The sequence below is a fragment of the Polypterus senegalus genome, chromosome 13, assembly GCF_016835505.1.
Source record: "Polypterus senegalus isolate Bchr_013 chromosome 13, ASM1683550v1, whole genome shotgun sequence".
NCBI lineage: Eukaryota > Metazoa > Chordata > Cladistia > Polypteriformes > Polypteridae > Polypterus > Polypterus senegalus.
Window position 1 is genome coordinate 160,496,259 of NC_053166.1, and position 15,202 is coordinate 160,511,460.

Below are 15,202 nucleotides of genomic sequence, written 5' to 3' on the forward strand. Positions count from 1 at the left end.
ATGAAAATCCAGATGAAAATACTGTTAAAAAGGAAAAAAAAATACATTATTCCTATAAAACTGCTTGGTACATTTTATATATATATATATATATATGTATATATATATATATATATATATATGTGTATATATATATGTATATGTATGTGTATATATATATGTATATGTATATATATATATATATATATGTGTATATATATATATATATGTGTGTATAATTTTTTTTAGCAAACTTAGTTTTCTAATTAATATATTGTTCCTTAAACACAGAACTTGGGAAATATCAGTTCACTTAATTAGCCCAGGAGTTCAATTAAAAACAGAAGCTGGTTGGAACAAAAACCTGCAGCCACAGTGGGTCCCCAGGACCGACGTTGAGAACCCCTGGTCTAGAGACTTTTGAGATTCATGTTCATTTGGCACGCTTTGATTTGTTTGGTCTGATATGTTTAGCTGCAGTTAGTCTGTTGTGCTTTATACTTAAGAAACACCAGCTCAGATGTTTAGGTAGACTTTTATAAATGACCAAAGTGAAGCTACTGAAGGAATCTAAAGTTGACATTTTACCTCGTTCCAGTTCAACAGTCCAAGCTGTTTGTTTCCTTCAAGGATAAAGAAAAAACAAAAAACCGCTGATAGTAGTCAGGTAGCCACTGTAAAAACAGTGGACCCTTCGTGGAGCTGAACAAAAAAATACATATAAAGCCATTTACAATAAATGTCACAAAATGTTTATTCAGATACTATTTTTATAAAATGGTGGTCTGTTTACTGGACTGGCTTAATTTTCAAGGTCATGGAAGGCCAATGTTTACCACAGCAACAAGATAGCAACCAAGAAAGTGCCGATCTGTTGGAAACCACTCATGCCATGACAGTTTGGAGTCACTGATTAACCCAGCACACACATCTTGGCAGTTGCTGGTGCTGCCGCCGCCTTCTGGCTCCACAATCCTGGCATTAATGGAGTTTGAGAGTTCATCTCCTGTCTGTGTGGGTTTTCTCAGAGTTCTGTGGTTTCCCTCACATTCCAGTGACGGTAGCTTTTACCTAACTGGCAACTCTTAACTGGCCCTGTGATGGACTAGCACCTGATTCAGGTTCGAGTCTTGGGCTGTATCCTGTTCCAGTTGTATTGTGCTCAGCTCAGTGGGGCGGATGTTTTATAGGATGTAGCATTTTATTTTTTTTTCCCTGCATGCCTTTCCAAATCTCAGTTTATCTGATTTTTATATACAATTTGTATATAATTATATCTCAAAGAATACTTTTTATCACCTGTATTCTGTTTACAAGCAGATTTTTCCAGTGGTAATGTTTTTGTTGTGTATAAATAGCAGTTCCAAAAATTTGACATTCTGAAATGTTTCCTGTTGATCTGAAAAAAACTTTCATTGTCTAAATTGATATTTATTTGCACATAATTCTAATTTAATGTCATAGGGATGGACTTACTACATAAGTGGAATTGGCAATTAGTTCTACAATTTACTACAAAATGTAAATGTGGCTGATGTTTATATAATATCACCTTTATCTATAACAACAACATTTATTTATATAGCACATTTTCATACAAATGTAACTCAAAGTGCTTTATATGATGAAGAAAAGAGAAAAAAAAAAGACAGAATTAAAATAAGACAACACTAATTAACATAGAATAAGAGTAAGGTCCAATGGCCAAGGAGGACAGAAAAAACAAAAAAACAAAACAAAACTCCAGACGGATGGAGATAGACACTGTTGAAATGAGGGCCAAATTTTATGTCCACATATGCTGACGAGACGTCCTGGTGTATTTTATTTTTATTTTTTTTTTTACTTGATTGTATATGTAATTCTGTACCCTCTTAAAGATTTGCTTTTAACTCTTATAGTTTTCAAGTGCTATCCGTCTCAATCGCCTTGTCTTTTTTTGTCTTTTTTTTTTTTTTACAGCTGGTGATGAGCAGCCTGCAGTCTATACTTGAAAACCTGGATACTCCCGAGTTGCTGTGCCAGAGTGTGAAGTGCATCCTGTTGGTGGCCCGTTGCTACCCTCACATCTTCAGCACCAATTTTAGGGTAAACCAATTGTGTTGTTTCTCAAGCGCTTGTGGCTTCATTATTAGCATAATTATCTTAACCCTCTGCTCTTAGGGTCTTCACCTCCATCACAGTTCACCTCTTCACCCAACATTTTTAATTCTAGTTATTCTCCTCATTCAGCAGCGTTTCTATGTACTTCTTCCAGGTATCCTGAATGCCAATATTGTCAACCACAGTGTTCCCTTCACCATTTTCCCAACAATTCACACCTGATAATTCCTGCCTTATTTTTGTCATCTTTTTGATCCTGAACACATTCCTCATAACTTCTTTTCTCCTCCTGCAGCTGACTTACAGACCTCTGCCTCTTGCTGTCTTATGCTTTTCCTTTCTAGTGTTTGACTTCACTTCCTTATAGATTGCCTGGTTGCCTTCTATTTTTGTCATTCCTTATAGTATCTCCTCCCCTCCTACCCTAACTTACTTTCTTTACATTCGTATTCCCCTACAACGTCATCTTCAGTGTGCATTATTGTATCTATAATTGATCTTTTGCTGTCTGAAATAATTTTGCCCCGTTTCACTGTAAACTGGGAAAGGTGGTAATGCTCCTTGTTTTTCCAGGACACGGTCGATATCTTGGTTGGGTGGCACATTGATCACACACAGAGGGCATCATTAACTCAACAGGTGTCTGGTAAGCATCTTTCTTATGGTTATGCTTTGGAGGTTAAGAATTTTCCTTGATCTGTAGTTTAAATCTTATTTTGTGCGTTTCAGGTTGGCTACAGAGCTTGGAGCAGTTCTGGGTGGCAGATTTGGCTTTCTCCACAACCCTGCTAGGACAGTTTCTGGAAGACATGGAGGCATATGCAGAGGTGTGGATTCTTTTGCTAATATTTGTTCCAGTAGCCTTTGTCTTGCATGGGGAGGCCTGCATCTGAAAGAAGTCTATGCTTGCTTAAAATAATCACCTCCTTGGATGTCCAGTCTTAAGCCTGATTTACCAGCACACTGTCATGGGAGTATCATTTGTGCTACAGCATCTCCTACTATGGCTTATTTCAATTTATATATTTTAAAAGTAATCATTCTGGGGCACACCGAGTTCCGAGATATTTCATACATCTGCAACAGTAGCACTTCTGCTCATCATTTCCATAATGTAGGAGTTTAAAATACTTCAGCTAACCAAAAACCTGATGGACTGAATAGTCTCTTGTCTAAACTTCTTTGTGTAGTCACTCTGATTGACAAAGCAAACTATTTTCCTTTGCAAGAAACCGAGGGTGCTGTGTGGTAACCTTCAAATTTACTAGAATGACAACAAAACTAAAAGGCCTCATTTATATCTAGTTTACCTTGTGCAGTCTATTAGTGCATTTACATGTGTGTTAATAACCGCATTATTCATAGAAATCTGAATTCTAAAATGCCATGTAGACCCTTATTGCGATTTAAAGAAATCGGGTTATTGGCCTCTGAGAAACCTGATTAACAGAAGTAGAGGTCTTGGAGAGTAACCTGGTTATGAGGCCAAGTAAACCCTTAACTGGGTTGCTGATAAGGATTTTGTAGTCTGCACTTATCCACTGCACTCTGTCACCCTGTGCCTGTATTTGACACGGGTAGATACCTCCAGAAAATGCATGATTCCTCCTCCTCCTGGCTGAAGTTATCTGTTCCAATATATCAGAAATCAGTAAATTTATGTTGATGAGCTGAGCGCTGAGTGCTAAACTCGGCAACGCAATCTCAAGAGTAATAGGGTAAGATGTTGTAATATGCATTCTGTACTCCATTTACATATCTAAAGTAATGAGTAACCTATTGCAATACCTAGTGAAGTTAAAATGCCCGCTTTGTTGTTATCCCTGCAGCACACTGTGTAAGGCAAGAAGCACAATTTCTGGTATGTTGCTCCTGTGCAGGGCTCAGTTGCAAGCTGAAAAGAGCTGGGAACAGAAACCTATAAGTAAAGCTTCACTTTGACTAAACATTTATAAAACACAAGAAAATTATCACAGGCACCCTGCTTATTTTTGAATTCACAGTAGCTGGTGATGACGTTTAACTCTTTTTTTGCGCGGTTTAGTGACGGTGGAGCGTTTTGCCAAAGGAGAACTCCAGGAGATTCCTTAAGTGTTTAAACATGGATTCTTAAGAAACCAGGTTTCTGTCTTACAGACTCATTTACCGTGGCACAATTTAGTATGGGCGTGTAAACACACTGAATGAAAAACAAGTATTAATCTGATTAAGTTGTGGAGATTTTAAGTTAAAAGCTGAGCAGGTTGTTTCATCTCCGTGGGTCTCAGACTGGGTCTAGGAGACCCCAAGTGGCTGCAGGTTTTTGTTCCAACCAGTTTCACAATCACTGAGTCATTCTATCTCAAACCTTTCTCGTCTCATTGATCATCTGTCTTATTCTCATCTCATTTTCTGAAACTGCTTTTCCTGCTGAGGGTTTGCTGTGGCAGCAGGCCAGCTCAGACTCCCCTGTCCCCAGTTACGAATGCCAACTGTTGCTGGAGGATTTCCCAGGCATTCTCAGGCCTACGGAGAGAGACCTTCCTGTGTGTCCTGACTCTGCCGCTTGGTTTTCACCCAATGGGAAATCCCCAAAGCAGCTGCCATTCCGATCCACTTGTCGGTGTGAGCCCATGGGTGACTTTTTATTTATTTATTTATTTATTTTTACATTTATATAAATTGTCAAATATTTGTATTTTTGCTGTAACTATAAAAGCTTAATTTATTATGTGTGGTATTTATTATTATTATTATTTATCCCATTTACTGTTCAGTTTGCTTCCTTAATTGTATCCTAATAGTGAAAAGTATATCATGTAGAGCAGACAACATAGAATGCTGGAAGGTTGCAGCTACTTTAGTGTCAGGCCCATTAACATGCTCAGTAGTAAATAATGGATTAAATAACAGAACCTGGAGTAGACAAATGAAGATGCTGATGAATATCATATGAACCAAGTTAAAGAAAATAATAATCCTCTTCATGTAACAGCCATTAATGCTTGGTACAGTCTAGTAACTTACCAAACACGGTTTTGTGGTTTCTGCATTTCCCAAGACACAGAAACTGGGAAATATCAGCTTCCTCAATTAGGCTACGAGTCCAAATAAAAACATAAGTTCGATGGAACCAAGATGAAACATTTGAGCCAGCTGGGGAAAGTACTAATTCATTAGAAGCACATCAACTACAAAAACTACCTTTTAATGGAACACTGCATTGACAAAGCTGAATGGCTTGGCCACTGCATAACGATATTTATCAAACATTACCACAAAGATGTTTCCGCAGATTCTGGAAGTCCCCTTTTCTCTGAGGGCTCTTGGTTCTCCAGCTGTTTGATTTTGGTTTCTGTTCACCTAAGGCAGTTTACATATAAAACAATGAATTCCATTGTTTTGCTTGAAAAGTCTTTAACTTATCCTATTTTAAAAAAAAAAAAAAAAGTTAAGTTTTCTGCAATCTGTTAAAGTTACACTTGTCCATGTCACACAGGCACTGTGTACTGTAGAGAGGCCCAGTGTTTAAAAGTTGGAAGTTATAAATGAATTAGTTTAGAAAATCACTTTGTGTATTTTTATGTATAGATAGTTTTTAAGGATGAAGAGGAAGATGATCTGTTTTGACATGCACTTTATTAATCCCCCATTGGGAATTTTCTTAAGTTTGTTTTCACATGACCTTTGAAGGTCAGAGTGCAGAGTCAGCCATGTAATACACACACAGGAGTTAAAAAGTAGGTTTACAATTATTCATATGGAAAAAGACATGCAGGTTATGATTATTACAATTGCTTTATTAACCTTATTAACTGAAAAGAATGGCACAGTGCACCTAGTTACAATCTTGTAAGTACTCAAATTGCTGGCCTTCATTATTCAGAGGATGCGAAATAATAAAGAGGAAGACGAATAATACAAATACAATAATTAATAAATAAATACAAGAATAAACTGCTTCATGCACTCACACCTGTAAACCCACTTTTGCCCACCCCTGTGTGTGTGTAATTAATATACTTCACGTCTCTGCCGCTCGCGTATGTGCATTTCACTTTCACCAAACATCAAATCTTTTAATTCTCGTGGATACGCCTCTTCATTGGAAAGAAACACTACTTTTCCCCGATGCCAACACGAATTAGACAATCTGCAAGTCTCCGACTTAAACTTTAAATCTGAACAATATATTCAATCTTTTTTTTTTTTTTGCTGTTCTGTTATTTCACCAAGTAGTTATATCCGTTTGTTTGCGCTAATGCGATCTTTACTATCATTTTTTTGAGACTTTTGAATTTTCGTACCTCCATTATCTCTGACCTGCTCTGCATATGTACCGCGCCAACGTTTTTGAATTCTTTATGACGTTCTACTTTGTCATCTACTCTTTGTCTTTTATTTCCGGCCCCTGACATGGATAAATCTCTTGGCACAAAGTCTCAATTTTGCGGGACCTGAAAGTATCTCCCCGAAAATGTCTTGTCTCGTCGCAGCATTTTTTTATTATAATAGAGAGATATATTTATTTATATTTAGTTAGTTATATGTATTTATTTATATATTTTTATTTATTCAGTCAGTTTCCAACCCGCTATATCCTAATGCAGGGTCGTGGGGGTCTGCTGGAGCCAATCCCAGCCAACACAGGGAACAAGGCAGGAACAAATCCCAGGCAGCGCGCCAGCCCCGCTGCAGGACACACACACCAAGCACACACCAGGGTCAATTTAGAATCGCCAGTCCACCTAACCTGCATGTCTTTGCACTGTGAGAGGAAACCCACGCAGACACGGGGAGAACATGCAAACTCCACGCAGGGAGGACCCGGGAAGCGAACCCAAGTCTCCTTACTGCACCACCGTGCTGCCCTATTTTTATTTATATATATTTTTATTAACTTTTTTTATTATTATTTCTTCATAATTTAAACATTGATACGTTCATTTTTATATCATTTTGAAAATAATTTTGTTTCCAGGATTTAAACCACGTGGCATCCGGAGAGACGATGGATGAGGATATCCCACCACCCTCTGTATCCCTGCCCAAACTGGCTGCCTTGCTGCGAGTGTTCAGCACTGTGGTGCGTAGCATTGGGGAGAGATTCAGCCCAGTGCGGGGGCCTCCTATTACAGAGGCATACGTTACTGATGTAAGTTCACTGCACTGGAGACTTTCGTGACGAAATAAACGGCAGTCCTGTTAAGCATTTTGTGTGTGATATAAAATGAGTGTCCAGGGAAAGCGAGCTGCTTTATGATGGGTTTTTAAACTGTCCAGTAAGTATAAGACAGTTGAAAGAAAAGTAAATGTCAGTGTGTGTGCCCATGTTTTTTTTTTCTTTTATTACTGGTACAGTTCATTTTTGTGTATGTATGTATGAGTCAGCTTTTACTTTGGTAGCATTTAATTCAGAGTAATGATAATAACTGCTACATGACTAAACTGTCACCCAGATGTTTAGTTTTAGGGAGAGGTAGGTGTTCATGTGGCGTTGTCAGCCAGATTATCATTGTGGCACAAATTCATTTTCTTTTTCTCCGTTTTAGGTGCTGAACAGAGTTCTGACCTGCGTCACCACAGCCAAGCAGGTGTTCTTTTCTGAAGGTGTCCTCACGGCTGCCAACGAGTGCATCTGTGTTCTGCTAGTGAGCATCGATATGAGCGTCAGCAAGCTTGTGGACTCGGTCATCACGTATGGGTTTAATCAGCTCGAGAGCTGCCAAGCTTGTGGGCCAGAGTATAGCATCTCAGTTCTTAATTTGCTGACCCTGGTAAGTGTATGGTGGCCTTGCTGCAACTCATTCATCGCCTGCTAGGAGGCGAGTTAAACACAGTTAAATACGTCAATGTCTGTATGCTGTGTTTCAGATTGTAGATCAGATAAATACAAAGTTACCTGCCTCTTTTGTGGAGAAGCTCCTTGCACCCACTTCTCAGCTGCTTGAACTGCGATTTCACAGGGAGACTGAGGTAAATGGACAGTCTTTATTTTTATTCCTATTTCTGTTTACTGCGCACAACATCATGATGCTCTTCACAAGATAATAAGATGCAATAAATATTATACATGTCAAGGTAATATTGGGGCTAATTCTATAGCAATGAACTATCATTTTGCAGCAAGGTTTTTCAGTTAGATAGTGTGTGATGAACCTACTGCGATAGCCATGTCTGTCGACACGAAACACCTCGGCACCCAGCGGACCGAATTTGTTCAAATTTGGCACTCTTATTCTTCAAAGAAATTTGTTGAGCCACTTCAGTTTTTGTTGACTTTTTTTTTTTAACATTTTATTAAATTTATTACAATCAAGACATTCCATACAAGCAGTCAAATTTTAGAAAACTAGGTTTGAATCAAATCACCCCCTTAAATAGGTGGCGCTGTGCAAAGTTTAATCATTTCAGAATCTCTCAACGAAAGGCATTGGCAAATCTGAGAACTCGAGTGTTTCTCATTGAAGTCGCAGACATCATTCTGTGGATCTTCGAGTACAAGCAAATTTACCACTTTGGTTTTACCTTGGCGGTGGTTACGCCAGCTTGCTTGCATATTTTGAATATTTTCCTCATTTTCTCGTCTCTTAGCCCACTCGGAACCCCAGTAAAACGCCAGGGATGGGGCAGCAGGTGCAACCATAAATAACAGAAAATAATGTCTCTGGAAGTGAATGGAAAAGGAAGTCAGTTATGGTTATGTAACCATTTATAAAGCCCTATTTTACACCCTGAGGTGCATTAAAATCAGGTTTTCCAACAGTGCTTTACGCTATACCAGCATTTCCTTCATTTACTTTAGTTGATGTATGCCTACCATCAGTTTGAACCACATTAGCAATCTTTACTTACAAGAACAATATGTCCGCTTGCTCCTCCAAAGGGGGACAGCCCCGCACTCCATTGAATTTCTATGTAAGTTGAGTATTTCAGTTTGCTGACGGACCTCTGGGGGGATCAAACACAGTGATGGAGTCAACTATTCAGATGAAAGTGGGCAGCTCCTTACACCTGCTAGTGGCTACAGAGATTTTGATGCCACACAGAGGTAGCATCACCAAGTGCTGTTTGTTAGTTGGCCTGATTAGGGTAGAACGAGCAGGGGACCATATGAGTGCCGACATATAAATTCATCAGGTCTAGAATTGTATTTGTTATGCAGGATTAATTTTAAGATGACTGAATGTATTCACTTGGAGGCAGAGAGTGTTCCTGGGTGTTTATTTCACTTCTTAAATCTTTTTGAAGCCATTCTGAATGAACACTTATTTAAAATACGCACAGACTTACTATATTCTCGAGTGAGTGCGTTTTTTCAAATGTTGGTAATCTCACTTTATGTTCTTGCATGTTGCCCTTTTGAATTTGGAATATTGTGAATGGCTCTTAGCCCTGTTAGCTTCAAAGTGTCAGAATTGTTGAAATGCTTGATGCGAAGTGCGGACATGTAAATGCTTTTTTTCTTCACATCTTGGCTATCCATACCTGCATATCACTGTTTCGTGTAAAATGGTTACAGTTGTGCATTATATTTCCAAATTATCTGTGAATTCTTACCACAGAAAGCTTCCAAATTCTTGTTTTTATCTTCCATGTAATGTTATTATTTGCTTGTCACAGTGACCAGAGAATTGATATCTTTAGTGTCAAAAGTCCATAATAAAGTTACTTGATGTTTTAATTGTATTTCAGAAACGTGTGCCTGGTAGCTTTATCACATTGAAATGGATGTAAGCAGTAAGGCCTAATAAATCTACAAGTTTAAGGCTGGTTTAACTTTCAGGCCAGCGCCCTTTTAGCCTCAATTGTAAACTACTCAGGAAGACACTTTTTAATAAATGGTAAAAGGCCGCTCTAATATTCTCATTTTCCTCAACAGGTGGTCTCTGCAGCACACAGTGTGTACCAAGCAGTCCTTAGTCTGAAGAACATTCCCATCCTGGAGGCGGCATACAAGCTGGTACTGGGAGAGATGGTTTGTGCACTCAACAGTCTGTCCCAGCCCCTGAGCCTGCCACCCGTCTGCACTGATATTCAGCATGCTGCCTTTGGCAATATCCATTTCAGTCAAGAGAGGGCAGAGTTCATCCTGATCTTTGATCTCAGTGCCCTAACCACAATTGGCAACACCAAAAACTCACTCATTGGGGTGAGTCACAGTAGACTACATAAAAAAATAAGTTGTACTCTTGATAAACCGTGGAGGGGAATGGGCGTAGGCACCGACCAGCCAATGTGAGGTTTTCCTATGAGACTTTGCTGTGGGGGGTGCCCAATGGATGCAGGTTTTGTCACAGTCAAATGCAGCTTTGCTTCTTCATGTATTTCAGAAAACCTGGCATAGTGAGGTTTTACACTCTGCTAAATATGGGTTGGGATTTTTTCCTTTGACGTTTTCTCTGCCCACTTTTTAGCTTGTTTGCAACATAATGGGTCATATTTGAAGGAACACCCAACCATGTACGTGATGAGAACTAATTTATATTTATCATTGAAACTGTTGTCAGATGTTCAGTACGTGTTAATAGCCATTTTAAAGCAAGTTAGCCCAACTTTAGCAGGAGAAACTAAAGTTCATATCAGAGACCAAGACACATCTGCAAGAGAGTCTCTCGAAAAGATGAACTAAAACTCATGGAGGTGAAATGAGAGACTTGCTTTTCATTTTGTCGTTAGGGGTTATTGAGTGTAAAATGATGGGCGAACATGGCAAATTGATCCATTTTAAAATTCAATCTTCAGTAGAATAAAGTGTTTAGAAAGTGAAGGTCGGAATACTTTCTGTATCCACTATATTGTGTGTGTGTGTGTGTGTCTCTCTCTCTCTCTCGATGTATAGATAAACCGTGGTACCTCAATATACGTCCTTAATCCGTTCCAGAGCCTTTCACTTACACCAACCAGGACGTATACCAAATGAATTTTTCCCATAAGAAATAAAGGGAAAATGATCAATCCGTTCCCATGAAAAAAATCCTATTGTTATTGTCATATTTTACATTGATGAGGTTGTATAAAATAATTTAAACACTGCTTAATACTAAAATACATAAATTCAAAAGCAATTAGATGAAATAAATGACAATTTAACCTCACTTTGCTTTTTAATAACGTCTTTGTTTTTCACAATCGCAGATACCGTCATTCTCGGCATACGATATGCAGCAGCCAAGTCCCAGATACGCATGCCACCTTCATACTTTTCAACAATCAATTCCAATTTACGTGAAAAAACACAATCACTTGGAAATTCACAAAGTTATAGCGCGGGTTGTTCACTGAATGGTAGCGACTGGCGTACTGACGCTCGTGGGCAGTCGTGGCTTTGTCTCAAGAGCGGTAAACAAGGGTAGCGTGCAGTGTTCTAGCATGGGAGTCGTATTCCAAATAAAGGTTGTATACCAAGCAAAATGTTTCGCGTCCAAAAAGGACGTATACCAAGTTGGACTTACTCCAATGCGGACGTATACCGAGGTAACACTGTAGATATAGATATAGATATAGATATATATAGAGAGAGAGAGAGATCGATCGATCACAGGTGGGCAGATTTAGTCCTGGAGGGCCACAGTGGTTGCAGGTTTTTGTTCCAACTAGGTTGCTTAATTAGAAATCAATCCTTGTCAATTATTTAATTTCATGGCTTGTTTGTGCTTTAACTCTGCTATGTCAGGCCATTCTCGTATCTTGGATTTTTGTTTCCTTTCTAAGGATATCATCCAAATGATTTGAAGTCTAAAACTGATGAGTAATTTTCAGTGCTTCACTTTTTTTCCTCTTTCAAGTATTGAATTAAACCCAGTAGTGCATGATAAATACACTCATGCGTAAATGGAAACAAGCTAAATGGAGAAATGCTGGTTTCATTTGTCATTTGCATCTTATTGCTAATAAGCAAAGAACCAAGACTGCAGCTGTTTAAGACTAAAATAAGCAATAAGGGTAAAAAATCTTAACGAGCGAGACCACTAAAGTGAAGCAGAAGTGTTACTGGAGCAATAAGGGCTTCTTTTTAAGCAACTGGGTTGGAACAAAAACCTGCAGCCACTGCTGCCCTCCACCGATCTAGATAGATAGAGAGAGAGAGAGATGGATATAGATATCTATAATGTGTGTGTTAAAAAAAAAAAAAAATAAAATACGTATATACTTGGGCACTTCACTCGCCAACCCCCTGTCCTACAATATTCACCAGCCACTTCACATCTCTGCCGCTTGCATATGTGGATTTCACTTTCAACAAACGGCAAATCTTTTAAATCTCGTGGATACGCCTCTTCATTGGGAAGAAACACTACTTTTCCCTGATCGCAACACAAATTAGATGATCTACAAGCCTCTGACTTAAAGTTTAATTCCGAACAATATATTCAGTCTCTTTTCGCTGTTCCGTTATTTCTCTGAGTAATTTGTTTGCGCTAATGCGATCTTTGCTATCATTTTTTTTGAGACTTTCGAATTTACTACTTTCATAATCTCTAACCTGCTCTGCATGTGTATCACGCCAGCGTTTTAGAATTCTTTGTGATGTTCTACTTTGTCATCTACTCTTTGTCTTTTATTTTTGGCCCCGGGCCTGATTAAATCTCATGTCCCATGAGATTAGACTTTGTGCCAAGAAAGTGTCTCTCTGAAAAAGTCACGTCTCGTCCCAGGATTTTTTTTTTTATATAATAATTAGATACTGTATATGTGCCTACACATTAAGCGCACACAGTTGTTGTTTGCTGTGTTTTCTTTCTTCCGATTTCATTTATTTGCATAGGTGAAGCTTAAAAGGAGCCAGTGTTGCTTTGTGGTGTTGTCTCCAGGTGTGATTGTGGTAATTTATATTTTATTTTTGTAATTTTATAGATGTGGGCTCTGTCCCCTACTGTCTTTGCCCTGCTCAGTCAGAACCTGATGATTGTCCATTCAGAGCTGGCTGTGCACCACCCGGCGGTGCAGTATGCTGTGTTATACACACTCTACTCTCATTGCACAAGGTAATGGCAGTCAAGATGTGGTTTGGCCATCTAACTGATTTTATAGACAAAAGTGCTCATTTCTGTATCTCATTTTTAGGCACGATCACTTCATCTCCAGCAGCCTGAGCTCCTCCTCGCCATCCCTTTTCGATGGAGCAGTGATCAGCACTGTCACCACAGCAACCAAGAAACACTTCAGCACTCTCCTCCACCTTCTGGGGGTCCTGTTAAGCAAGGAGCATCTTTATCCAGATGCCAGGTTCCATGCTTTTTTTTTTTTCTCACTTCAAAATTACGGGTTCTTTACAACTTCTCCTTTGCATCAGAGCTAATGAAGTCTAATGCCTGCCCTGAGACTGCAAAGCGTACCGTTTAAAGTTGAACTCTGGGTATGGATTCTAAAAATCTCTTATCCGTTCCATCCTAGGAAATTGTTGCTTACATGGGCAATGGAGATGTCCACAGTGATGAAAAAGTCTGAAACATATGCACCTCTCTTTCTTCTCCCTTCTTTCCACAAATTTTGCAAAGGACTGTTGGGGAATGGTAAGAACATTTTGTGGTGTCCCTTTTTAGAGCCGTTTTCTTCCCCACCACCTCGGTGCTTTTCAATGGTTTGGTTGTGGCAAAGTGTTAGAAATTAATGGACATTAAAATTTTATCAAGTTAGAAATTTGAAATCTGATGAATTAAATGGCAGCTCAAAGACTTCATCTGTCCTAAGATACTCCTAGACGTTAACAGGGGGTTCTCAGTTATTTTGATACCATTTGCAGATATTCATTTCTGGTCAAAGTGCTGCTCTATTTTTTCATTTTTATTTTTTTAAGAGATGCCTCATGTCAAAGTTTTAGAGTGCTTTATAGACGGCTAGATGGCTTATTTTTCCACATATTGATGAAAAAGACCTAGGAGTCATTGCTGTCTTCATCCAGACAGTGTACAGAAGTGATCAAGAAAACAATATTGAGCTTGCGTATACGTCACGATGCAGGTAGTACAAGCCAAGTGAGGTTATGCTCAAATTGTAGAACACATTCGTGAGGCCTGACCTGGAGTACTGTGTTCAGTTTTAGTCTCCATATTTCAAAAAAGGACACTGCTGTACTAGACACATGAAGTTAACACGTCATCTAGTAGAGAGTATAGAACTTTAGGAACCTTCAGATCTTGACTTGATGTTATTTTAGACAATCAAGGTGAATAAGGGCGACGAGATCACTGGGCTGAATGCCTGTTTTCGTAAAAACTTTTCTAATGTTCTAAATGTAGGACTTTGGCAAGAGAGTTAAATACCGTTATGTGCTTCCTGAAGCTGTAAACCCCAGCAGCCATACCACATACACTTCAGGAGAGGTCACCAACCTGAAGCTAAGCATGTTCAGGCTCAGCCTGGGTTGATGCTGGAAGAGATGTTGGTGAGAACAGCAGGGGATTCTTACCCTGTGGTCTGAATGTTGGATGCCAGTGCTCCAGTGTAGTGATGGGTACACTGTTCTGTAAAAACGGCACCGTCCTTTGGATGAGACATAAACCCGATGTCCTATGGTCATAAAAGATCCCTGGACAACCTTCTTAAAGAGTAAGGTGCGTTTCCCGATATCCTGGCTAAATTGCCCCCCTTAGCCTAGTCATTTTTTGCTCCCTAATCGTCCCCGGTTTCTAACTGGCTGTCTTTCACCTGTTCACCCCCTAATAGCTCAAATGTGGTGACCGTACTGGCACAAAAATGGCTGCTGTCGCATCAACCACCACTAGTTTGCAGCATCCCCATGGATGAAGTGGCTCCCCATTCACTGAAGCACTTTGAGTAGTGAGAAAAGCACTATATAAATGTAAAGAAGTAATAATAATTATTAATAATATTGTAATTTCTTTCTATTTACAGTACTATATGAAGACCCTTCAGTTTGCCTTCAAGCCTGCAGCAGCCTTCAGGTCCTCTCTGGCTCTCTTCCCACTGAGCTGCTTGAAAGGTACTTGAATAGATTTTTTTATTTTATTTTTTTTACTAACCTCTTTCAGTATTTCAAATATTCACAAACACTGGATTGTATTTCTTTAAAGTTGTTCTTGTTAGTATTGCAATACAGCGGTGGGTAGGGTTTGTTCCTTCCTGTTGGGTCTTTCATAATCCATACATTACTAGTGGCTTCACAGAAAATTAAATT

The 15,202-nt window shown here is 39.0% G+C and overlaps 1 protein-coding gene across 1 annotated transcript in view; it reads left to right on the forward strand.

The window, feature by feature from the left end:
• The window catches only part of smg1 (SMG1 nonsense mediated mRNA decay associated PI3K related kinase), a 138,243-nt gene that overhangs the window by 45,053 nt on the left and 77,988 nt on the right, over positions 1 to 15,202 (forward strand). Inside the window, exons 7-17 of the mRNA XM_039775332.1 lie at positions 1,942 to 2,067; positions 2,656 to 2,728; positions 2,812 to 2,909; positions 7,043 to 7,216; positions 7,614 to 7,838; positions 7,936 to 8,037; positions 9,944 to 10,213; positions 12,919 to 13,049; positions 13,129 to 13,290; positions 13,459 to 13,577; positions 14,920 to 15,007. Of these exons, the coding sequence (XP_039631266.1) occupies positions 1,942 to 2,067; positions 2,656 to 2,728; positions 2,812 to 2,909; positions 7,043 to 7,216; positions 7,614 to 7,838; positions 7,936 to 8,037; positions 9,944 to 10,213; positions 12,919 to 13,049; positions 13,129 to 13,290; positions 13,459 to 13,577; positions 14,920 to 15,007 (1,568 nt within the window). The remainder of the gene's footprint in view (positions 1 to 1,941; positions 2,068 to 2,655; positions 2,729 to 2,811; positions 2,910 to 7,042; positions 7,217 to 7,613; positions 7,839 to 7,935; positions 8,038 to 9,943; positions 10,214 to 12,918; positions 13,050 to 13,128; positions 13,291 to 13,458; positions 13,578 to 14,919; positions 15,008 to 15,202) is intronic.